General features: G+C 36.8%; 1 protein-coding gene across 1 annotated transcript; it reads right to left on the reverse strand.

The window, feature by feature from the left end:
- Positions 1-10414: 10414 nt before the first annotated feature.
- Positions 10415-24318, reverse strand: LOC143623926 (uncharacterized). The gene is made up of 4 exons (XM_077094717.1): positions 23557-24318; positions 23280-23424; positions 10973-11047; positions 10415-10446 (listed from the first exon to the last, which is right to left on the reverse strand). Exons 1-4 carry the CDS (start codon positions 24316-24318, stop codon positions 10415-10417), a joined length of 1014 nt encoding a protein of 337 aa, XP_076950832.1.
- Positions 24319-24749: the final 431 nt, after the last annotated feature.

The raw sequence follows: 24749 nt of genomic DNA on the forward strand, positions 1-24749 counted from the left end.
GTTTTAGATAGGTTTTACGTAAGTTTAATAACCTTGTAGGTTTTGGGTAAAAGAAAGGAAGAAACCGGGACTTTTCGAGCTTTTTACGAGCCTTTTACGCATACAAGTTCAAGACAAAGCTCAAGGCCCGACCCGTATGCATCATGGAGGCCCAAGACCATATTATATTATATTATATAAAAAAAATAAAACCCTAATCAGCCTAGGGAGCTGCTGATCGGATTTAGCAGCAACAAGAGCAATCAACAGCAGCACAACAGCAGCCAACAGCAGCACAACAACAATCAACAGCAGCACAACAACAGCAATAACAGCAGCAACAACAGCAATAGCAGCAGCCCGGAACACCCAATATCCTTTCTTTCATAACATTGTTCAACAACTTTAATTCTCTTGTTTAATTGTTAACTAGTTTTGCACTTGATTGAGAGATTGAATTGTTTATGATTAGTGTTGATCATTGGATGTTTGTTAAGATGATTGGTATGAGTTTAATGATGGTTTTATTAAGTGTTTGCTGCTGTCCAAAAATTATGCTTGGCTAATCTTGTTAGTTCTACCTAGGAATGATGATAATTGTTAGGTTTTGATGAGTTTTATGGATTGTTTGATTAATAGACTTTAATTGTTATTGTTAAGTTTGATTTAGACATGAAATAGGTTGTGTTTAAGGGCTGGAAAATTTGGTGATTCATTGCATAAACCCCGTGTGTTGATTGATTAGTTTTGTATTGATTGATCGGTGCATTGTTTGATTCTAGACTTTGTGTTTAGGGTTTGTTTGCGGTAGGTACCACCGTAGGGTTTTGTTGCATGATTACTTGGATTAAGTACAGCGGTTAAACACCTTCCTTGAGACCGAGAGGTGATAGGAAGTTAGGGTTGTCTCATTGCCTTTGCATGCTAGAATAAGGATTGCGCGAGAGCGAGTTCGTTTCTTGTCAGGTTTAGGTGTTTTGAGCGACTAGTTGATCTATTTTGGTTTATGTTGAATTGTTCCTCTATCCTTGGTTGTGTAGTATTCATTACCATTAGGGTCGAGTGTTGGTGAGACCGAGAGGTGATCCTTCATTAGAACACGTTAGCAATTGTTTCCCGGTTTGGTCGTTTTAGCCGATTTTGAGTAGTTAGGGTTTGTTGTGTGAGACCGAGAGGTAATCCAGTGAGCCCGAGCGATCCTTAGTCGTGTCATCTTTAGGGACCGGTGTCTTGAAGTCATTCAATCCATTAGCCTGTTAGGACTACAATTTGATTCAGACCTAGGTAGACGTTTTCTCCATCCTAAGTTAACACAGTTAGTTTAACGTTAGGTTTTCTATTTTTGGTAAGTTTTGTTAGTTAATCCAGTTAGTGCAGTTAAGTTAAAAGAAATCAAAAATCAATATAATATTATTTTAAGGTAGGTCTTGTCTAGGGTTAGTGATCTTTAGCGTTCTAACTTGTCCACGTGTTCGATACTCGGACTTCCTAAGTCTATACTACTTGCGATCGGTACACTTGCCGGTTGTGTGTGGTTTTAGGATTTTGGTTTTAATATTAAAGCTTAGTTGTGAGGGTCATTATTATAGGTTTATTAGACACACATCAGGCATTTCTGAGCATTTTTCCACATTAGGAATGCTACTATAATCTTCCTTAAAAGGAGGAGGAATATCGACATATCCTAAACCTGCTTTTCCATTTTTCTTGTGAGCATGGTTTACTTCAATGATTTCATTCAAAAGAAACGAGGAATCTCGAAATTTTCCAAGTTTGTTTTTAAGTTCAATTATTTCATTTTCAAGTTTTGAAATACAGGTTCAGAGTCGAAGAATCTCCTGAAAATGTTGAACAACAACGATAATTTTACACTGAATCTCAGCTTTAAGATCATGATTGCTTTCAGACATATTTGAATTTTAAGTGTTGATTGTTCTAGTAATTTTGATTTCTGTCTATAGCATTAATTGATCATAAAATGATCTTTTGTGATTGTAGTGTTCTGATTTAAAGCTGTTTAAAGTTTGGCTTTGAGTACAGCACATTCAGAACACTCAATCACATCTAATTATGATTCAGATACATTAACATGAGGTAAGACATACCTCATCAATCTTAACCATACAGGCATAAGATTCAACTTGATCAGGAATAGATTCAGTTTGAGCTGACGAACTCTGATCAGTATCAGTTTCAGAGTCAGATGAATCACTTTCGTCAGATACATTATCACTGCTTGCATCTTCGAACTTCTCAACTGGTTCAACAATAGCCATATTTACTTGTTTACCCAACAAACGTTGAGACCAGTCAACAACTTCATTTACCACAAGAGCTTTAGTAGCTGGAGACTTATCCTGTTAACCACCAGCTGAAGTCGTCTTACTCTTATCCCCACTTGAAGAATTCTTTCCTGAAGATCTAACTGAATTGCGTGGCCTAGAATATTCGTTTCTCGGTTTATCGCATTCTTTGGTAAAATGGCCAAAAGTCCCCGCAATTGTAACATTTTACTTTCAGCTTGTCCAATCCAACCCTCTTATTCAATGTAGGTAGATCTTTCCCAGTACGCTGCTTGAGTCTTTTAACTTTTCTGACTATCATAGCCATATTCAATTTGAGATCCATTAGCTCAAGATCATCAGGGTTGATTTGATCATAGTCTTCACCAGTTAACTCAGTTGTGGCAATTTTACTTCCAACAAACTGCTCATACGAAGTAATGAAAGAACATACAAATGCAAACTGTTGTTCAGCCTCTTGGAGATTTACATTAGGCAAGATTGAAACTATAGCATTTGTGCTTGCATTGGCTCCATTAGCCATAAAGCATACATTAGGAAGACTGTTTGCATTAGGAGTTTCTTCTCGAGCTTGAGCAAAGAAGGCATTAATTGGAACAGAACTTGAAGAATTGTTTGCTGGCATTGCTCCCCCATAAAGTGAAGGATTTTGGTTTGATGAATGTTGATTTTGATTTTCCTTCAATGAATTCTGGCATTTAATATCAAATTCCCTTTCCTCTATCTTGTTGAAAAATTGTACAGCAGTAAGCTCTGTGTTTCGAAAGAAGCCATTTTCTTTCAACACAAACAGGAAAGTCGAATATGATGGGGGCAAGGCATTCTTCAGCGTATCAATCTTGTCTGTTTCAGTTGGCTCAAGATTAACACTTGACATTTCCACAATCAGACGACTAAATAGGTTAATCATCTCTTCAACCGTTTCATTTTTCATCAAAATAAAATTTCTAAATTGAAATTTACGAGAGTCTTCTTACGCTCGAGAGTATTCCCCAACTTCTTATTTTCAAAGTTGTGAACAATGAAGCGCAGATCTTAATAGTACTGTATTGATGAAAGATTTGTTCTGGTAAAGCCATTGTGAGAGTCGAATAAGTCTTTGTCTCATTCTCAAAATCTTTCAGTTCTTGTGCTTTATAATGTTTGAATTCCTTTGGAGTCCAACCCATGTTGTCACTGCCTACCAGAGGTGCTACATACATGTCATCGAGATAGCGTACACTACTTGGATGTACCGAACCCAAGTGAGCATGAAACCTCGGTTCCCACCGTGCAAAATCTGATAGTTTTAAAAGTTTAGGACATTTGTTGTGACAGCCAATCTCATTGTCCATTGTTATTATCTGTTGCATTAACGCATTCTAAGATGCTATGCATAGTAAGAAACGTTTTGTGAAGTCATGAGTTAAAAACTGTTAACCTTCGAGGATCAAACTTATCAAAGCTTAAAACTTATGGTTTACTGTTCATACGAATGAATGAACAGTAACGAATGTGAGTTGCAACTGTTAACGAATGAATGATATTCGTTAAATGATTCAAGCGAATGTAACTGGGTAACGAATGAAGTGATATTCTTTATGAAGTGTAACGAATATGAATAACGAATGAGAATACTGTTCAGATGAATGGTAAACGAATTTAGCTAACAAATATGTTTGGCGAATGTGTATCACGAATGTGGAATGAATAGCGAATGGGATTAACGAATCAGATTTAAATGAATGGGAATGACGAATGTGTTTAGCGAATGAGTTTAACAATTGATAAACGAATGAGTTTAACGAACGAATGAGTTTAACGAATGATCAGTTACTGGATTAACGAATCAGAATTCATCAACTAACGAATGAGAATTCATATCTTCAAACATTCAAAAACTCAGATCTCAATCCAAACTAGTCCCAAATCCCTGAAATCTATATCAATCAACTCGTAAACCAATTCTGAACTATACTCAGCTCATCTGAAATCACAAACAACTACCAAACCGGTCAATTAAACAATCCGTATCAACCACAACAATTCGAATCTCAAACCAGACTAACCGCAAATGTGTCTTACAATTAGGCGAATAGCCTTCAATCGTTATGTTCCATTATCATAGCGAACAATCCGTATAAACATACTTATTCGTTAATACATTATCATAGAGAATAGCCTTCAATCGTTATGTTCCATTCGTTAAGCTGGGTTAACGAATGGGACTTACATTAATACGAATATGACCCATTCGTTACGGAGTAACAAATGTGTCTTACAATTAGGCGAATGGTATAATTACATTAAAACCCCTATAATAATAAACTATTACATTAATACCCTGATAAAGACCGAGACGTACAAAACATGCATCGACTAGACTCGCAAAGGTCAAAAACGATTAAACATCACCTAATGTTAATCGAATCACAGGTTATATCTCAATTAAACCTATCCTTGTGAATAGAAAACGATCTTAATACATTAATACATTACGAATAACTCTGAACCATCAAGAATCACAGTTATTTGATTCAAGTTCGTTACTAGTTCTTATCAGTTTGTTTAAATGTCAATTAAACCCTAAAACCCTGTTGAAATCCAGCAAATCTTGTATCTCCAAAATCGCATTTACCTATAGATTATCACTAGATCAGTTTAGTTGAGTCATAACGAGGGTAAGGATTCGAGGAAAAATTTTGCAAGAGTTTTGCTTGTATTTTGATGAAATAGTGAATGAACGAATGACCTTCCATTCATTGCCTGGAGATTATAAACTCCTTCAATAATGTCACACGAATCGTGGTGATTCGTTAATTTTGAACTAGTGAATGACCTCATTCGTTAACTTAAACCCGTTATTCGTTTAAAACTCACACGAAAGAGATACATTCGTTAAATTTTTAACGAATAACTCTCTCATTCGTTGAATCTTAACGAATGATACATTAAATTGTCCATCCGTTACAACAGTACACGAATGACATCCCATTCGTTATATCAGCGGAAGCGAATGTGCATCCATAACGAATGAGTCCCATACATTATGGATAATGACGAATGACCATTCATTCGTGAATACCATATAACGAATAGCAAGATCTGTTAACGAATGAGTCAAAACTCATTCAATGAATTAAATAATCAATTAATTCCCAATTAGGGTTTCAATTGAATAAAATATTAATATTTACATTAAACCCGATCAATCGTTGACCGGAAATGATTAACTTAGGCGGATTTACTTTAAAAACGTAATACTTTAAGCACAAATTAACTTAAATTGGGGCAAATCTTTTGTTTTTGTTTTGTATTGTTAACTAGCTCGGTAAATCGAAAACAAAGCAGAAAAATTAAAATATTTTTGTATTTTGAAATTTATCAAACAAAAAGGAAATAAAATAAATGTAAAGCAGTAAAACTAACAACTATTAAAGCATACATATTTTTGTGAATTAGAGCAGAGAATCATATTGATAAAAATATCACTAAGTAACACTTCAATTTCGATATTATTATACACGTAACCTAACGATGATTGCTGATATATTTATCCTCTTAAATTTATACAGACTTTTCGAAAAGTTTACGATATTGTTTAGGTTAAACTAAGCACAAATCTTATGAGGACCCCACTATCAGATATAACATTTCTATCTCTTATACAGTTAGTATTAACATGTACGTTTTTCTTGACTTTTTTTTAAATTCGATTAACTGTGACTCATGCAAAAATAATAAAATGAAAAATAAAGCAGAAAGTTAAAATTTTCCCTTAAGGTCGGTATGAATATGCGGAAATAAGGTTTCATTTTAACAAAATAAAAAGATAAAAATAAGCAGAAGTTGTACAAAATCTTAACTCTCAACTCGAATAATCCGGTATTATCGCGTGGAGAATGTCCAAGATTTCACACGAACAGGCAATTTATCAGAATATTCAAATACTAATCCTCAAATCGGATAATCTTATCGCGCTGGAGAGGATCCAATATTTGAATAAAAATAAAGAAAGAATAAAGTTGAATTTCTTTGCAAAATTAAAAGAAAAATAAAGCAGAATTTTCTTTAAAAATGAACACATGCACACACAGTAAACTTTCAACTTTTTACTTATTTAGTTAGATATAGTATCACACGTCAAGATGTTATTCCACTAGATTTGGCGTTCGTTTATATAGTGTTAGTGCATAATGTCTATTGCTAGGGTCTTTGATGTATTAGATATGATTGTGTAGAACTGAAATGTCAAATGTATAGTTTATGTTTGTTAGTCAACGCATAAGTCTTCAAGTCAACGCATATCATATGCGGCGTATATGATATGCGCCGTATATCATATACGGACTTGATGAGCTTGTTCATGTGTCCTATAAATAGGGGACTTATGCGTTATTATGCAGACTTTTGGGTGAATGTTAGAGTGAGAGAGTAGAGAGAGAAAGTTGCTACAAAGTCATATCTTGTAATCCTTGAAGTTATCAATGAAGAATATGCTTAATGTTTACTTGTTTTGTTCACTCTCAATGGATTTCTCTTTTTGAGATACAAGCAGTAACATCTAGAGATCCTAATTGTTATATACATCAGCATGGCAGCCCTCCTACAGGTGGTATCAGAGCGTTATGGCTCGTTACTAGCTTGAACATCACAAGTTTTCAAAGTTTTTGTCTCTATCTACTAATTCAACCATCAAAAGTCCTTCAAATTTTCACAAGACATTCCTTACCTATCCGTGACAAATCCTTCAAGTTTACACTCAATTTCTACATCATTTGAACCTCTAAATTGTCAAAATTCCAAAAAGATGTCTTTTAGCGGATATGTGATATCAACGCATATGTTATTCACGTATAACATATCCGGCGTTTAACATATACGTCGTATATGTTATAAGGTGAAAAACATATACGTTTGTATACATATACGTTGACCACATCTTATACGTTGACCACACTTATCCGTTAACAAACATTTACATTCCATACTTATACGTTGACTTTCTTACATATCCGTTGACCAAGAGCAGAACTTATACGTTGACCTTCTTTGACCAAAATGGAAAACTTTAGTGCGTTTGTGTCATTGCCTTCTGCATTGCTTCATGAACGAAATGGGAACTTCAAACAAGCCACCTAAGCTTCTTCGTATGGAAGATTATCCATCTTGGGTTGACAAGTTTGAAACATACATACAAGCTTTGAATTATGAAACGTGGACGGCTGTTGAGGAAGAATACATTATCCCAAAGAATGAGAATGGGAGCAATTACAGGTTGTCACAAATTGCTGAAGGTGACAAAGATCAGTTCTTAAGAGAAAAGAAGATGCTGAATTTGTTTCAACAAGTCATTAAAGCTGAAAATTTTCAATTACCACAACACAATGGCTCGTGCTACTCAATTTGGCAAGCTCTACTAAACAAGGACAGAGGAAACCCTGATATGAGGAAAAGCAAGATCGCACTGCTAAAGAAAGAGTTTGATATCTTTACTCAAGTTAAAGGGGAAACTTTTTCACAATTGGTTGAAAGATATTGCCACTTGGTAAATGAAATGAAAAGGTTAGGCATTGACAAGCCTGATTATGAGTACATTGATAAGCTGGCTGACGCATTTCCTGAAGAATGGGGCACTTTCATAATGATCCAACAGTCAAATCCTGTTGCATATGCCCGATTAAACCTTGCTAGATTTATTGAAAAGCTTGAGGCACATGAATTAGAGCTTAGGAAAAAGCAGAAGATGAAATCAACAGCAGTTTCACAAGATGTTGGGTTGTATTTTAAAGGTTCACAATCTACTACTTCTTCAAATCCTAAAATTCCTACAGCTTTTTGTGCTAAGTCAAATGGACAAGCTTGTGTTTCCAATGTTAAGGATACTCCACATTTCAGTAGTAGTTATTCTAGAATGATTCCAGGAACGATTCCAATATCTTAAGTTTCTATCACACAAGGTCCTGATATTGTACAGTGCAACATTGCTGTAAATTTGAAGAATACAGGAAACTTGACCACTGACACTGTAAAGGAACATATGGCATTTCTTGGATCAGTTTTAGAATCATACGAATGTCTGGTTGCAGGTCGTATTGGAAATTATAATATGACAAAAGAAGACTACGACCAGATTGATCCAGAAGAAATGGAAATGATTGATATACGGTGGTGCATGGCAAGTGTGATTAGAAGGGCTCACAGGTTCAAGGAGATAACCGGTAGAAATGTGCTAGGTGGATCAACATCCAAGTTGGGTTTTGATAAATCTAAGGTGAGATGCTTTAGGTGCAAGGAAAAAGGACACTTCAAGAGGGAGTGTACAAGTACAAATGTGGATGATAATACTGCAAATCCCTTTGGTAGGGATTACTACAAACAGGCAATTTATCATCGAACTGATGCAGAATCATCAAAAAGCTAGAAACCGATAGAAGCATCAACCTCACAACAAAAAGTTGCTACAACTCAGATGGACGAGGGTTTCGATTGGAAATTGGTGTTCCAAGAAAATGTTGCAGAAATGGTGGATGAAAAGGTTATTGATAATGTTGAGACTGTGATTAAAGTGGTTGAGGACAAAGGGAATGTTTGTATTGAAAAAGAAAAGAGTATGAATAAGAATGATGAATGTGAAAAGGTTGATCAAGTGGATGATCAGAAGACTTCAGATGACGAACTTTCACGAACTTAAGATAAAATTCATGAGGTTCCTTCTGACTATTTGATTTCATTATTTCCACCGGATATCATAGAAAGTTTTGCAGGTTGGTTTAACGGTGAAGAAGTACCTCATGGAAAGATTGACTTTGGAGATGAAGAAGACGAGGTGATTTCAGAAGTCAAAATATCAGAAGATAAGAAAGAATCGGTTAAGTTAAAAGAGGAGTTTGTTGAAGGTGTGGTTATAGATTAAGATTCTGAAACTTCAAGTGAAGAATGTTCTCCAACAGAACAGGCACTCATGGCACATCAGGTAACTCTAAACTCAAATATGTGTGAAAAGTGCGAATTACCATATAATGAGTGTGACTTTAAAACTCTTGAAATTAAATAATTGAAAAAACATTGTGATCAAGCTTTGTTAGATCTTAATAGGGTTAATGAGGCTTATATGAAATTGCAAAAATGTGAAAAGACTTTATGGGCAAGTATTCAACAAAATCAAAAGACAATTTCAATGTTAAAACATACTGTGGAAGATAAACAAATTGCCATTAACAGACACATTGATGAGAATGCAGCCCTCAAACTCGAGTTGCAAACACTCAAGATTGAGACAGAAAGAGTAAACTTGAAATTAGTGAGTTATGCTGCTTCATCTTATGTTCTTGATCACATTATGCCTGGAACTAAAATCAAGGATGATGTGAACAAGAATATAACATCATGTGGTGATTATCATGCTGTGCCTCCACCAATGTGGAATGCTTATCTTCCAAACAAACCTAAGGGGTTGAAAAAGGCACTGAATGTGGGAATTGAAACTCCATTGCATGATAAAAATGTGTCTGATAATGATGAGTTTGTTGAAATTGAGATGTTAGATAATCCTAGTTCTGATTGTGAGAGGACAATCGGAATCAAAGTTGCAGAATCAGTGTTAACTGAAGAAAAAGTTGTTGAAAAGGAAAATCATGTTGATTTGAAGAGATTTGCTAAAACCAATTTTTATTCAAAGCAATCTCATCGGGTCAAACCAATTAATAAAATTGTGTTTGTGCATGGTAAGACCTCGGAATCTGAAAAAGAAGCAATTTTTAGAAATCAATCTAACCGGGTGTTTTATCAACAAAAGGTAGAGCATGAACAATCTGAAATGACATCTCAGGTTAAAAAGTTTGTTGACCGGAGACGTTGTTTTTGCTGTAATGAAATTGGGCATGTTTTCTATGCTTGTTCCAAACGATTTAAGAATGATCATGCTCCATCTCAGAACTCTATTACCAAGAAACCTGGTCTAGGTTATGTGAGTGAAAAAAAACCTGGGCTGCCATGCTGATGTATATAACAATTAGGATCTCTAGATATTACAGCTTGTATCTCAAAGTGCGGAATCCATTGAGAGTGAATAAAACAAGTAAACATTAAGCATATTCTTCATTGATAACTTCAAAGATTACAAGATTTGACTTTGTAGGAACTTTCTCTCTCTACTCTCTCACTTTAACATTCACCCAAAAGTCTACATAATAACGCATAAGTCCCCTATTTATAGGACACATGAACAAGCTCATCAAGTCCGTATATGATATACGGCGCATATCATATACGCCGCATATTATATGCGTTGATTTGAAGACTTATGCGTTGACTAACAAACATAAACTATATATTTGACATTTCAGTTCTACACAATCATATCTAATACATCAAAGACCCTAGGAATAGACATTATGCACTAACAAACTCCCCCTTGAATGTTGCTAGGTCTTCGATCTTCAATCTTCAGTCTTTCTTCCCAAAAAGTTTTCATCAAAACATCTTACACTATTCATGGATACCGGGTGTAGTCTTGATAGCACCTCTTTTTCATGAACTCCTACATTGTAGTCTTGGAGGCACTCGGGTTACTAGTATCCATATAAGAAGAATATGATCAGATTATTATTTGTATCTGATCCGTGATAATTTCATTCATTATATTCTCTTGAAAAACATGATATTTGAAAGTAACGACTTATGAAAGTTTGATATTTGAAAGTAATGACTTTGACTCTCAATTATTTTCAACAGACTCTCATCTTCTTCCTTCTCATCTTCTTCATCCATCATCATGCTATAACCTGCAAACACCAAAGTAAATTGTTCTATGTAAGTAATATTTGGATATAAAAGATACTACATATAAGTTCATCTAAATACAGAACCAATTCATCAACATACTCAATAATCAAATCAGATTACCTGATTAGTATCAACAAGTAGATATGAAAACTTCAAACAAATGTTTAGGTTATGTTTAATGATTTCCGAATGTACCAATTTATAACCACAAGTAGTAATAATATCTTTCCACTGTATACTTCTGTGTACCTCGTGACCAGCCTGCAATTCTTGTCTCAGTATATATGACACATTTGTCATTTTCTCAAACAAATAAGAATCTTATCATTCACGACGGATATGAACACATATACGGCGTAAATCATTCTACATATACCCAGACATATACGGCGTATAAGTGTAAGACTTATACGGCGCATAACTTATGCGGCGTATAAGTCTCATACTTATACGTTGCATAAGTATGACCTATCAAGAATTTTGATTTCATGACTTGTTCTCACCGATGCAATGTCACAAGTACAAATTAATGTCCTTGTACATTGAAAGAGTAACTTAAAAAGCTCATTTGTGAAAATCTACTGTTTACCAAGTTCAAATTAACGACCTTGCATGAAACAGATAAACATTTTGTTCTTTTTTATTTTGATTTGATAAAACATAACAAGATTTGTTGTCCAATGAAAATATCCCACAGAAATAGTTCACCCGCACATCAAGAGTCGAAAACTAAATAAAAAAAAAATCTTTTTGGATTTTTCAATTTAGAAAGAAATAACAAATGAAATAAAGAAATGAAACTAGAAAACTTTTTTTTTTTTTTTTTTTTTTTTTTTTTTGGGTAAAGGGATTCACCCGGTAAAATGCATTCCACACAACCAAAAATTACAAGTAATATGACAGAGTGCCATATTAGTTCTCATGTATGACATGCCATACAAGAGTAAACAAAACCAAAACCACCAAACACTGGTAAACACAGCTAAAGCTTACACAAGAACCAAGTAAATAAACAAAACAAACACAAATCAACCATTATCATCAATTTGGTGGGAAACTCCCCGCGGAAAACAAAAAAAAGATATATGAAACTAGAAAACTTAACAATACTAAAATCACATACTTTTTTGAGTTTGAGTAGGGAATCATATTGACCAAATTACCCTTCCATCACAGTTTTATTTTCAGCGTTTATTATGACTGGTTTAAGTTAGTCATTGGTATTGTTGTCCACCTAAACCTTCCAAAACAAATGATTCAGAGATTTCTATGATACTTTTAATTTGGTACAATTAAGCACAAGATTTCAGGATTTATTAGTTCTTATCTTGATTTAGGCATAATTTGATTTTTTACACACTCACCCCAATTTGACTTAAACCTTAGAATCAGAAGATAAAAATACTTTTATTATAAGCATATCAGCATATAATCCCTACTACAAGACATACCCCCGTTATCAAGCAATACCCTAAGGTCCTTTCCCATGGATGAGTATGCACAATTTCATCTGTTGGCTTGCAAACGTTGTGTCCCTTGTGGTCCGTTTCTTAATGGTAATAAGACGCGAGCAAGGGGACAACGTGTGTCTAACAGCGGATTTTGATCAACTCAGTAATGAATTTAGTACATAAGTACATATGTGATCAAGTTTAATGACTTATAAAGCAGCTTGTACTGCAGGTTTGCTTTTAAAGCATTTTGAAATATTCATCGAAATGAATGCCCAGATGATAAACGGCATAAAGACCTTATGGATCCAGGAACCTTAAAGCATCCTATCAATACAGGATTTAAGGCCATAAGACCATACATTGTTGAAGCGTTAACCACTTACTGAAAGCTATACTTTTTCCTTTTTAACAAATTTAACTAATCATTCTGATTAAAAGACTTGAGTATGACTAGCTATTTACATTTCTGCCATCATTATCAAGACTTTTGCTAGAAACTAATACCCCATCAATTTGGCAATTTAGATTTATATCAATTACTCTCTCTTAATTGTTTGTTTTAAAGGCCTACCAAAGCACCAATACATTTAAGCACTCAGCCTTTTATGCCTACTTTTTACTGGATTTGGGACCAGATGATCAATGTACTATCATCTTCCCTTTTTGCTTCAAAAACTCATTTTCTGAGGAGCAATATTTTTTAATTTTTTTTGCTTTTTCAAATTTTTCTATGTGTTTGGTTTTTAAAATTTTTAATGTTTTTGGTTTTTCAAGAAATTTCTCCCCCTAAAATCAAACTATACATAAACGTATTTACCATAGAAAATTTGACTCTGATGTTTGGATTCACAAATATTCAAAACACTTGTTATCTCTGTAACCCTCTTATCAACACCGCCCAAAACTTTTAAACCATTAATTTTTAACAAGTATTGAAATCTTGACTTATCAAAAGCTTTGGTGAAAAGATCTGCTTTTTATTCATCGGTGTGAATTTTGTCGACAGTAATCAACTTCTTTTCATAGCAATCATGAATGAAGTGATACCGTATCTCAATATGCTTAGTTTTAGAGTGGTTTACCGGATTCTTTGTAATGGAAATAGCTACATTATTATCTACGAAGATAGGGGTAGTAAGAAAATTCAAACCGTAGTCCCGCATCTGTTGTTGAATCCAAAGAACCTGAGAGCAGCAACTGGAAGCAGCTACATACTCAGCTTCACAAGTAGACAACGAAACCGTGGTTTGTTTTTTGCATTGCCAAGTGACAAGACGCTTGCCGAAGAACTGACACCCTGCTGTCGTAGATTTGGCATTTAGCTTACAGCTTCCATAATCTGAATCGGAATATGCTTTCAACACAAACTCATCGTCTTTAGGATACCAGAGACCGACCCCCGGACATCCCTTGAGATAACGTAGAATTCTTTTGACGATCATGAGTTGTGAGACCTTTGGATTCGATTGATATCGGGCGCACAAACACATAGCATACATGATGTCTGCCCGGGAATCAGTAAGATACATTAATGAGCCTATCATGGATCGGTATAACGTTTGCTCAACCTTCTCCCCATTGGGATCAGGACCAATACCATGATTCAATGGTACAGGAGTACTGATATCCGATGCATTAGTCATGTTGAACTTCGCCAAGACGTCATTTACATACTTGTTCTGATGGATGAAGATACCATCTGACAACTGTTCTACTTGAAGTCCAAGAAAAAATTTCATCTCCCCCAATGTAACGCCCGTAAATTTCGTTAATCGTCTCGATCGTTTATAAGGGTTCGTTTAAAAGTCGGGGTTTCATCTTTCTAATTTAGAGTCTTGTAATACGTTTTAAAAATCCTTTTATCGATCCTTTTACTCAAAATATCGCCTCTTATAACTTAAAGTGTTAGATTAATATGTAGCACCCGGCATTTTCGTCTATCGGCATGAGACATTTGTAAAGTTTGTATTATATTAGAGAGTTGATCCGACATCCTTCGGGGACTTCCTTGTCATATTCTTAAACCTAACCATTTAACCTTTCATCTAAGTTATCACCATTTCCAAATTCGAGGGGCTAGAGTGTAAATTTGATTTTATAACATGAAAACCCTAACCCCACCCCCTATTGCGATCGGCAGCTGCTAAGTGGGGGTTCTCCTCGTTCTTCATGCAAGTTACAGCCACATTCCAGCCTCTCGAGTCTAATTCAAGGTCGGTTTTATCATAATATAACTCTTTTTTTACCATTAAACACTTTGTTGAGCATGTTAGGGTTTGAATTTTGATTAAAACAGTTGCTGACAGATTCGTAATTGTTTATTGCTTAATCTGTAACTCGATGAAAATTTATTGTTTTTAATCTATTTTTGTTTCTATGATGTTCTAATTTGAGTCAAGTTTCCATAAAGGTATAATATGTAATTTTGGACGCGATTTGAATGCTTTTTATGATTTTATAAGATCGAGTGTCAAAGCTGATGCGGGATGACGGATTCTGGTCTGTCTTCCCGACATAATAACTCTTTTTCGACAAGTCCAAATTAGTTGGTTCCACTTCTGGAAGTTAATATTTTGAGTTAGGAACCAAGCCCAATTGGAATAGTTTAATTTGGTTGGATAATGATTTTTATAAAAATAAAACTATTTTGTTGCGCACTGAAATAGCTGCACATACCTTTCTATGTTGGAGGGATTTTTATGATTTTTTTGTCCACTAGAAAAATATAATAAAAATATTTTACTAAACCTAAGACATTTACTAAAGTCTGGTTAAAATTCAATAATTTATTTCAAAGGTTATCCTATGTAATTAAATGCATCTTCGCATGCTAAAATCTGCACGTTTTACTTGTTATTGATTGATAAGTTCGTTTTAGACTTAACCGGTGGATGTTCAATTGTGTTCTTGTCAGGGCTGTTGAAGTGAGTTTTTGCACCAAAATCTTCCTAGGCATTTCTAGTATTACATACTTTAAATTATGCACATTGGTGTTCGTTTGATTGGTCAACTAGTTGTAGTTTGAATGATAGTTTTCGATTGGCTAGAATGGTAGATTGTTGCGTTTAACGCGAGGGTTGAGGTAATTAACGACCAATTCAGTTCGGTTGACCTCTGTTTGATGTACAGGCTGTTGGAAAGTTGTTTTTATAAGTAATGGGGCTGAATTGGTTGTCGGTTACTCAAATGGGTTGGTACAACGCGTATTGGCGTTTATTGAATAGTTAGTGCGTTGTACTTGCGAATTACCGACCCATTCGACTCGTGTAGCCTCGTGTGGACTCGTTGGCTGTGAATTTATCATAATGGGTCCACGCGGGGCTGAGTTGGATGTTAATCTCCTAAACAACTCTTAAACGCGCGTGTTAGTATCACCTAGTGCTTCCGGGGGTAATTTGGGAATTCTTTATTCCCGGGAGTATCTAAGGGCCGTGTTGGTAAATGTAAGGCCCCGTGGGCTGTTATGATTTGGTTTGATGAGGTCGATGCTTTAGGTAACTCGAACCATGTTAGAACGCCTCGTAGGACAAACGAGTCCTTTCGGTGTCGTTAGTATTGATTATATGTTAACCGACAGGCGTTTGAGTTGTGGGGATACTTAGGGGCCCTCTAGCTTGTGGTGAATTCATGCCTTGTGTCAGGTGAGTTGATGATGCCCTTTTTAATCTTTTTACGTTTTGGGCTAGCATACACACCGTATTACAATTTTATCCGATTTTACTCGTTACAACTATTTGGATGGTATTACATAGCCTTATACGTATTAGTGCATTTATGAAACTATGTGTGGATTATATTCTATGCCTTAGGATATTTTAGACTCGTTTATGGTCTTATATTCTTTAAGGTTATATATATTATTTGTGGTCTAGGCTCGAGGATACTATTAGGCCTAGTATTAATTCCTAGATTATCCATTATTTATGGATTGAATGTGATGATATGGTTTGGTTGAATGTTTGAATTAGATGTTTGTAAGTGTGTATGTGAATGTGTATGTGTTAGTAAACTGTGACCGGGTCAAATATATTACTTGGGGAAGACTCGGGGTGAGGAAGCCCGTGTTGCATGTTTATGTCCCGGAGGGTCAAATATATTAATTTGGGAAGACCCGGGGTGAGGAGGCCCGACGTTCTGTTAAACCGTGGTCGGGTCAAATATATTACTTGGGGAAGAACCGGGGTGAGGAGGCCCGTATCACGTGTTTGGGTATGTTAAACCACGACTGAGTCAAATATATTACTTGGGGATGACCCGGGGTGAGGAGGCTCGTGTTGCGTGATTTTTGTTTTATTAAACATGACCGAGTCAAATATACTACTTGGGGATGACCCGAGGTGAGGAGGCTCGTGTTGCATGATTTTGTTGGTTTTTGTTAAACCGCGGCTGGGTCAAATATATTACTCGGGGAAGAACCGGGGTGAGGAGGCCCATGTTACGTGTTTGATCAAGAAAAGATACTTATTATTTTATTTATTTATGATTTGATTAAGAAGAGTTATTTATGATTTTATTGACTTATGATTTGACCAAGGAAAGTTATATATCTATTTACTTATGATTTTCTCCTACATTTTTATACCTATGGAATTAAATTGTTTAATGAATGTTACTTATTGAAAACTTGAACTCACTCAGCTCAAGCTAACTTGTGTGTATGTTAGACTGACTTTCAGGTTGAGGATTGGAGATTACCGCTTGGACGTGCTAGAGACTACTCGGACGGTTGAAGGCACATCTAGTCGAAGAATTAATAACGCAAACTGTTTCTTTTAATTTATTACTATAAGTATTTAAATTTTAGTTTTGGGCACTTTTCCTTGTTTTTGGGAATTTTGATGTTTATTATTCCACTGTTTAATTACTCTGAACTGATTTTAATAAGATGAACACGTTTGGTTTTAAATTTTTGAGAATTTTTGGATATGATTACCAACTGTAGGATTCCCGAGGTTCGGGGTCTTACAAGTTGGTATCAGAGCCATGGTTCGAGGGATCCGAGCATTCGTGAATGCTTGGACTCGAACTGTAAAAGAAAAAACTAGAAATGCCAACCGCGAGTAGCTGCACGCCAAGAGGTAAATTTTATATTTGTTTATTCATTTTTATAAGCATTAGGGTTCTATTATGTGCATATTTGCTTAAATGTTAGATGGGATGCTAATATGGTTAGGGGCAGGGGGTGCTTAGGACGGGCGTGTAAGGTAAACAACTAATAACACTTGATCAACGTTATTAGCAGTTTACAGTTACCTTTTAGGTTCTAAACGCTACCTGTGCTTGACTGTGTTAGGGCTCTGTCTTTGTAGGGATAGGATGTGACCAATGCTCGTGTCGTTAGCGTTAAAGTTCCTCTCATTCCTTAAATTCTCCCGTTCATATCTCATCCTCTCGAACGCTTTGCGCGTAATTGTTTAACTGTGGCGTAGCATGCTGTCGCTCTGGGTTTTCTTCTTACCTGACCGCTTCAATCCCTCAATCCTTAGAGAACATATGTGTAATGGTTTTAGCCAAGCAGTATCGTAATATCATTCCAAGTACATTTTTACTGGTTGAGTTACAGGCTTTGTTCCTGTATGTAGGCTTTGTGCCCGTAGGGGTTTTGTCTCTTCCGCTTCTTGTATGATTAGATGATTAGGATTTGTCTCAATCTGTGCCCGTTCCTGTATAGCGGGATTCAGGGACGAATCCCATTTTAAGGGGGGTAGACTTGTAACGCCCGTAAATTTCGTTAATCGCTCGATCTTTTATAAGGGTTCGTTTAAAAGTCGGGTTTCATCTTTCTAATTTAGAGTCTTGTAATACGCTTCTTATAACTTAAAGTGTTAGATTAATATGTAGCACCTGACATTTTCATCTATCGGCATGAAATATTTGTAAAGTTTGTATTATATTAAAGAGTTGATCCGACATCCTTCGGGGGCTTCCTTGTCATTTTCTTAAACCTAAACATTTAACCTATCATCTAAGTTATCACCATTTCCAAATTCGAGGGGCTAGAGTGTAAATTTGATTTTATAACATGAAAACCCTAACCCCACCCCCTATTGCGATCGGCAGCTACTAAGTGGGGGTTCTCCTCATTCTTCATGCAAGTTACAGCCACATTCCAGCCTCCCGAGTCTAATTCAAGGTCGGTTTTATCATAATATAACTCTTTTTTTTACCATTAAACACTTTGTTGAGCATGTTAGGGTTTGAATTTTGATTAAAACAGTTGCTAACAGATTCGTAATCGTTTATTGCTCGGTCTGTAACTTAATGAAAATTTATTGTTTTTAATCTATTCTTGTTTCTATGATGTTCTACTTTGAGTCTAGTTTCCAGAAAGGTATAATATGTAATTTTTGGACGAGATTCGAATGTTTTTTATGATTTTATAAGATCGAGTGTCAAAGCTTATGCTGGATGACGGATTCTGGTCAGTCTTCCCGACATAATAACTCTTTTTCGACAAGTCCAAATTAGTTTGTTCCTCTTCTGAAAGTTAATATCTTGAGTTAGGAACCTAAACCAATTGGAATCGTTTAATTTGGTTGGATAATGATTTTTATAAAAATAAAACTATTTTGTTGCGCACTGAAATAGATGCACATACGTTTCTGTGTTGGAGGAATTTTTATGATTTTTTTGTCCAGTAGAAAAATATAATAAAAATATTTTTACAAACCTAAGACATTTACTAAAGTCTGGTTAAAATTCACTAATTTATTTCAAAGGTTATCCTATGTAATTAAATGCATCTTCGCATGCTAAAATCTGCACGTTTTACTTGTTATTGATCGATAAGTTCGTTTTAGGCTTAACTGGTGGATGTTCAATTGTGTTCTTGTCGGGGCTGTTGAAGTGAGTTTTTGCACCAAAATCTTCCTAGGCATGTCTGGTATTACATACTTTAAAATTATGCACATTGGTGTTCGGCAGTACTACTGCTTCTTGGATGGTTTCTTCGGGTATTTTCAGATTCCTATTGCTCCCGATGAGCAGGAGAAAACCACGTTTACCTGCCCATACGGTACGTTTTCCTATCGACGTATGCCGTTCGGACTGTGGAACGCTCCAGCCACATTTCAGAGGTGCATGGTGGCTATATTTCATGAAATGATCGAGGACTCCATGGAGGTGTTCATGGACGATTTTTCTATGTTTGGGAGCTCTTCGATCAGTGTCTCTCCAACCTTGAGAGGATGTTGGCCCGATGCGTTGACACCAACCTAGTTCTTAACTAGGAGAAGTGTCACTTCATGGTACGTGAGGGCATCGTTTTGGGGCATCGTATTTCGAGTGCGGGGATAGAGGTCGACCGAGCGAAGGTCGATACCATCTCTAATCTTCCCCAGCCCACTTCCGTGAGATCCATTCGGAGTTTTCTGGGTCATGCCAGGTTCTATCGCCGGTTCATTAAAGATTTTTCTAAGATTGCGAGACCCATGACCAAACTCTTGGAGAAGGATGCCCCATTTGTGTTTTTTGAGCAGTGTATCAAGGCGTTTGATCTTTTAAAAGACAAACTCGTTAGCGCCCCGATCATGATTGCTCCCGACTGGTCACTTCCTTTTGAGTTGATGTGTGATGCGAGCGACTTCACAGTCGGAGCGGTTCTTGGACAGCGGAAGGATAAACACTTTCATCCGATTTACTACGCTAGTGGGACCCTGAATGGTGCACAGGAGAGTTACACCACCACCGAGAAAGAGCTTTTAGCTGTGGTGTTTGCATTCGATAAATTTAGGTCCTATCTTGTTCTGTCCAAGACGATTGTGTACACGGATCATTCTGCTATTCGTTATCTCTTTAGCAAACATGATGCTAAGCCACGTCTTATCCGTTGGATCCTTTTGCTTCAAGAGTTTGATATCGAAATTCGTGATAAAAAGGGGGCCGAGAATGTAGCGGCCGATCATCTTTCGCATCTTGAGGGAGCTGAGTTAGGAGAGCCGGGGGTCAGGATTAATGACCACTTTCCAACAGAGAGTCTTATGTTTGTTTCGGCTCTGGATGAGGGTTTCCCATGGTTCGCCGACTTCACGAACTATCTTGCGGACGGGTATTACCCAAAGATGTCTTACCAGCAAAAGAAGAAATTCTTTGCTGATGTTAAGTTTTACCTGTGGGACGACCCGTATCTTTTTCGTATAGGTGCTGACCAATTGATCAGGAGGTGTGTTGATGTTAAGGAGGGATGGCAGATTTTGAGCCATTGCCATGTTGGACCGACAAGAGGTCACCACGGTGCGAGTTTGACGGCAAAGAACGTGTTTGATTGTAGATTTTATTGGCCTTCGATTTTTAAGGATGCGCACACGTTTGTGAAGAGTTATGATCGTTGCCAGGGTGTCGGCAACATCTCGTCGCGAAATGAAATGCCCCAGAATGCTATTCAGGTTTGTGAGGTTTTCGATGTGTGGGGCATTGATTTCATGGGACCGTTTCCATCTTCACGTGGGAACAAGTATATACTTGTGGCGGTTGATTATGTCTCGAAGTGGGTTGAGGCCAAGGCCTTACCCACTAATGATGCCCGAGTTATACTTTGTTTTCTCAAGAGCCTTTTTGCTCGTTTTGGTGTCCCGAAGGCGTTGATCAGTGATAGAGGAACTCACTTCTGCAATGCGTAGATGGAGAAGGCGTTGTGTCGCTATGGGGTCACCCATCGGCTTGCAACCGCCTACCACCCACAGACTAGTGGGCAGGTAGAAGTGAGTAACCGGGGGATCTAACGTATTCTTGAGAAAACGGTTGGTTCGAATCGTCGGGATTGGTCCGACAAGTTGAATGACGCGTTGTGGGCCTTCCGTACAGCCTACAAAACTCCGACCGGTTCCACACCGTTTCGGATGATTTATGGGAAGGCCTGCCACCTGCCTGTTGACTTAGAGCACCGTGCTTCTTGGGCCCTACAGAGGGTCAACTTTGATATGTCTGCCGCAGAGAGCACTCGTTTCCACCAGTTGCACGAGTTAGAGGAGCTGAGAGATCACGCTTACGCGCAGTCATTTAGGTATAAGGAGCGGACGAAGGAACTGCACGATAGGAAGTTAAAGGGTAATAAGCAGTTCAAGTGTGGGGATTTTGTTTTATTGTATAACTACTGGTTGAGGTTATTCCCGGGAAAGTTGAGATCCCGATGGTCGGGACCGTTCACGGTCACTGAGGTCTTCCCCTATGGCACTGTTGAGATAGAGGATAAAGGCGGGAAGTTTAAGGTGAACGGTCACAGACTGAAGCACTACATAGGAGAGCCGGTGATTGATCAGACGGTCGAGGTATTCTACCTTGACTCACTCTATGAGACGTAGACATGATGGATGCACCACTCGGGAGACTGCTCGAGTTGTAGAGTTTGTATTTTTGTTATATGTTTGTGCTATCTGTTTTATTTGTGTTGTTTATTTCAGGATGTTCCAAGATGAAACCACTCGTACTCAATCTCCATTCGAGTCGGTCGATTTAAGGGGTGTTCCATTAGTGAAAAAAAAAGTATAAAAACCAAAAACACAAAAATATGTTTATTTCTTATGTTTTGTTTTCCGTTGTATACGCCGCTACATGCGAGCGATTTTGAGTTTTTGCAGGTTATATTATGCGCATGGTAGCTACGATGGTGTCTAGGAACAGGTTCTCCCAAGGTTGCGGCCGCGAATGAAATGCTATACAGTCATTTGGACACTACTCAGCTGTTGAAGATTCTGCACACAAATCAGGGGAGTAACCCGTTCTTTGTTTTTACTCTTGTATATTATCTTTTTATTTTTATTTTATTTTATTTCTTTTCCTTGTACTCATCGAGGACAATTTCGTTCTAAGTGTGGGGCTGGGGTTTATTTTACTTAGTTGTAGGAAAATTAAAAAAAATAATAATAAAAATTTGAAAATTTTTGAAAAATAGTCCCTTGAAATTTGTTTTCTCTACGTTAAATAGGAAATGATATTACTACCGATTAGTGGTTATTTTATAACTTCTTGGTGTTTTCAATATATATATATATATATAATAAATAAGAACGGTGCCCATTAAACCCGCACGTAATGTATGGTAACCGAATGGTTTAGACTCAGTAATCGTGTGTCGGTAGGCTCAGCCTTTAAGAATGAAAGGGCGGTTTGGTTGTTGACCTAATTGAACCTTTTAAATGTCCTGACTTTAGTGGGAAACATCTTAGGGGTTTTGTTTGTTTAACTAAGCTCGTGACAGCACTGGAATAAAAGCCGGGTCATACTCAAGCCTCGAGTCACATGATCGTCTGTTTATATTAGCTGTTTTATCTTTTGTATTTGTTTATATTCAGGCAAAGCCATGTACTATGATCAAAAACAAAAAAAAATGCAAAAAGCAAAAAGGCAGAAAAAAATAAAAATAAAAGAGATGCATTTGTAATTGTGTGCACCTGAAAGAGAGCTAGAGATTATAGTTTGTATTTGAGTCGAAACGTTTTAATCATGTGGCAAAAGGTTTAAGTCAAGTTAGGGTGGCACTGCCCGGTAAAACCATAATGGAATTGGTGAAGTGGCAGCAGGGCTTTTAGGTGTGGGTTCCACTTAGTCATACAAATTAATGAAATTGTCACGCCTTATTTGCCTCGGTAAGTATTAGGGGCATGGGTTTAAAGTGGACAGCAATACCGGCAATCGACCTGATCTAGCTTATTAGGTGAAAGTTGGAAGAAATATTGGGTAATGGTGCATACTTTGAAATCTTTCCAAGAAGTAAAAGCAAGAAAGATCCGGATTGCCTCTAGCCTTGCGACCGGTGCATACACTTTGTTGTAGTCGATACCTTCCCTCTGGTTAAAACCCAATACAACAAGTCTTGCTTTGTTTCTAACAATGATTCCATTCTTATCTCGTTTACACTTAAACACCCATTTGGTGTTAATCTGTTTCTTATCTTCAGGCAAATCAACCAATTTCCAGACCCCGAGCTTCTCAAATTGCAATAGTTCCTCTTGCATAGCATTAACCCAGCTTTACTCGGTCCGGGATTCCTTGTACGTTTTAGGTTCGATCTGAGAAATAAAACACTTGAATGAGAATTTATTTTGTAAAGGAATTACCTTTGAATAGAAACACTGGAGATTTTGATCGATTTGACGTCTCGTTTGAACTCCAGTATTTAAATCTCCTATGATTTTATCCTCTGGATGAGAAGATAAAGTTCTTGGCACCACTTCTGTAGAAACTGACACTTCAGATTGAAGATTATTCACATTCTCTTCAGTAATAATAGATGGAGAAATAGCTTCGATAATCTCCTCATGAAATTCACTATTATCATCAAAAACAGGAGTAGTCTCTGGCATGTCATCAGATTGAACATTATCAGGTACCTCTTGAGAAACAGACACAGGAACTTCAGGTGTTGGTACACAATCTTCTGATAACTGTTGATTATATAACATCAATAAAGCTTCATCAGAAAGAATTTCCTCAGGGAGTTTGAAACTCTCCCACAGGCTTTCGTAATCAAACAGCCTAGAATTCCCTGGTCGTTGAACAGTAGGAGTATAATTTTTACAATCAACATTTTGGACTTGAACAATTTTGTGGAGACTAGGACTGCATACACGTCTTAGAGGACTAGCATACCCCACAAAGAAACCTTCAACAGCTTTGGGACCAAACTTCCCACTTGGTTCAAGAACAGTGCACGTTGATCCAAACGGTTCAAGCCACTTCAAATTAGGTTTTCGACGATTAAGTAGCTCGAAACACGTCTTACCGAATTTCTTTACTGTAAGCACTCGGTTAAGTGTATAAAAAGCTGCAGCTACTGCTTCTGACCAAAAATTAACTGGTAATTTTGAATCTGAAAGCATAGTTCGAGCTATTTCAATCAATGTTCGATTCTTTCGTTCAGGGATCACATTTTGTTGCGGAGTGTACGGTGCACTGAATTCATGAAGAATTCCCCAGTCATTACTTTACTCAAGCATTTTGTTGTTCTTGAACTCCGTCCCATTGTCACTTCTTATTTGACGGATCGGTAGATTATACAATGTCTCCAATTTCTTGAATAAAAACATGAGGGAATCATACGTTCATCCTTTGATTCCAAAAACATTATCCACGAAAATCTCGAATAATCATCAGTAACCACAAGACAAAAAAGTTCTCCTGTGATACTTTTGACATTCACCGGACCAAAGAGATCCATATGTAGACGTTCGAAAGGTAAGTTGACGGAGTTAATTAGTTTCTTCGGATGTGATTTCTTGGTCTGTTTTCCCTTCTTACAGTCCAAACACTC

The sequence above is a fragment of the Bidens hawaiensis genome, unplaced genomic scaffold (assembly GCF_021521415.1).
Source record: "Bidens hawaiensis isolate Kalapana, Puna unplaced genomic scaffold, B.hawaiensis_p1.1 tig00003644_1, whole genome shotgun sequence".
In the NCBI taxonomy this organism is placed as follows: Eukaryota; Viridiplantae; Streptophyta; class Magnoliopsida; order Asterales; family Asteraceae; genus Bidens; species Bidens hawaiensis.

What these genes read in the sequence shown, in the direction of transcription:
- LOC143623926 (XM_077094717.1), bottom strand. Translation starts at nt 24,318, where the DNA reads ATGCTTTCAGATTCAAAATTACCAGTTAATTTTTGGTCAGAAGCAGTA. An exon ending in TCCAGTGTTTCTATTCAAAG is followed by an intron (nt 23,425 to 23,556) that starts GTAATTCCTTTA and finishes CAATTTGAGAAG; the next exon opens with CTCGGGGTCTGGAAATTGGT. An exon ending in GAAAATAATTGAGAGTCAAA is followed by an intron (nt 10,447 to 10,972) that starts GTCATTACTTTC and finishes GTTATTATGTAG; the next exon opens with ACTTTTGGGTGAATGTTAAA.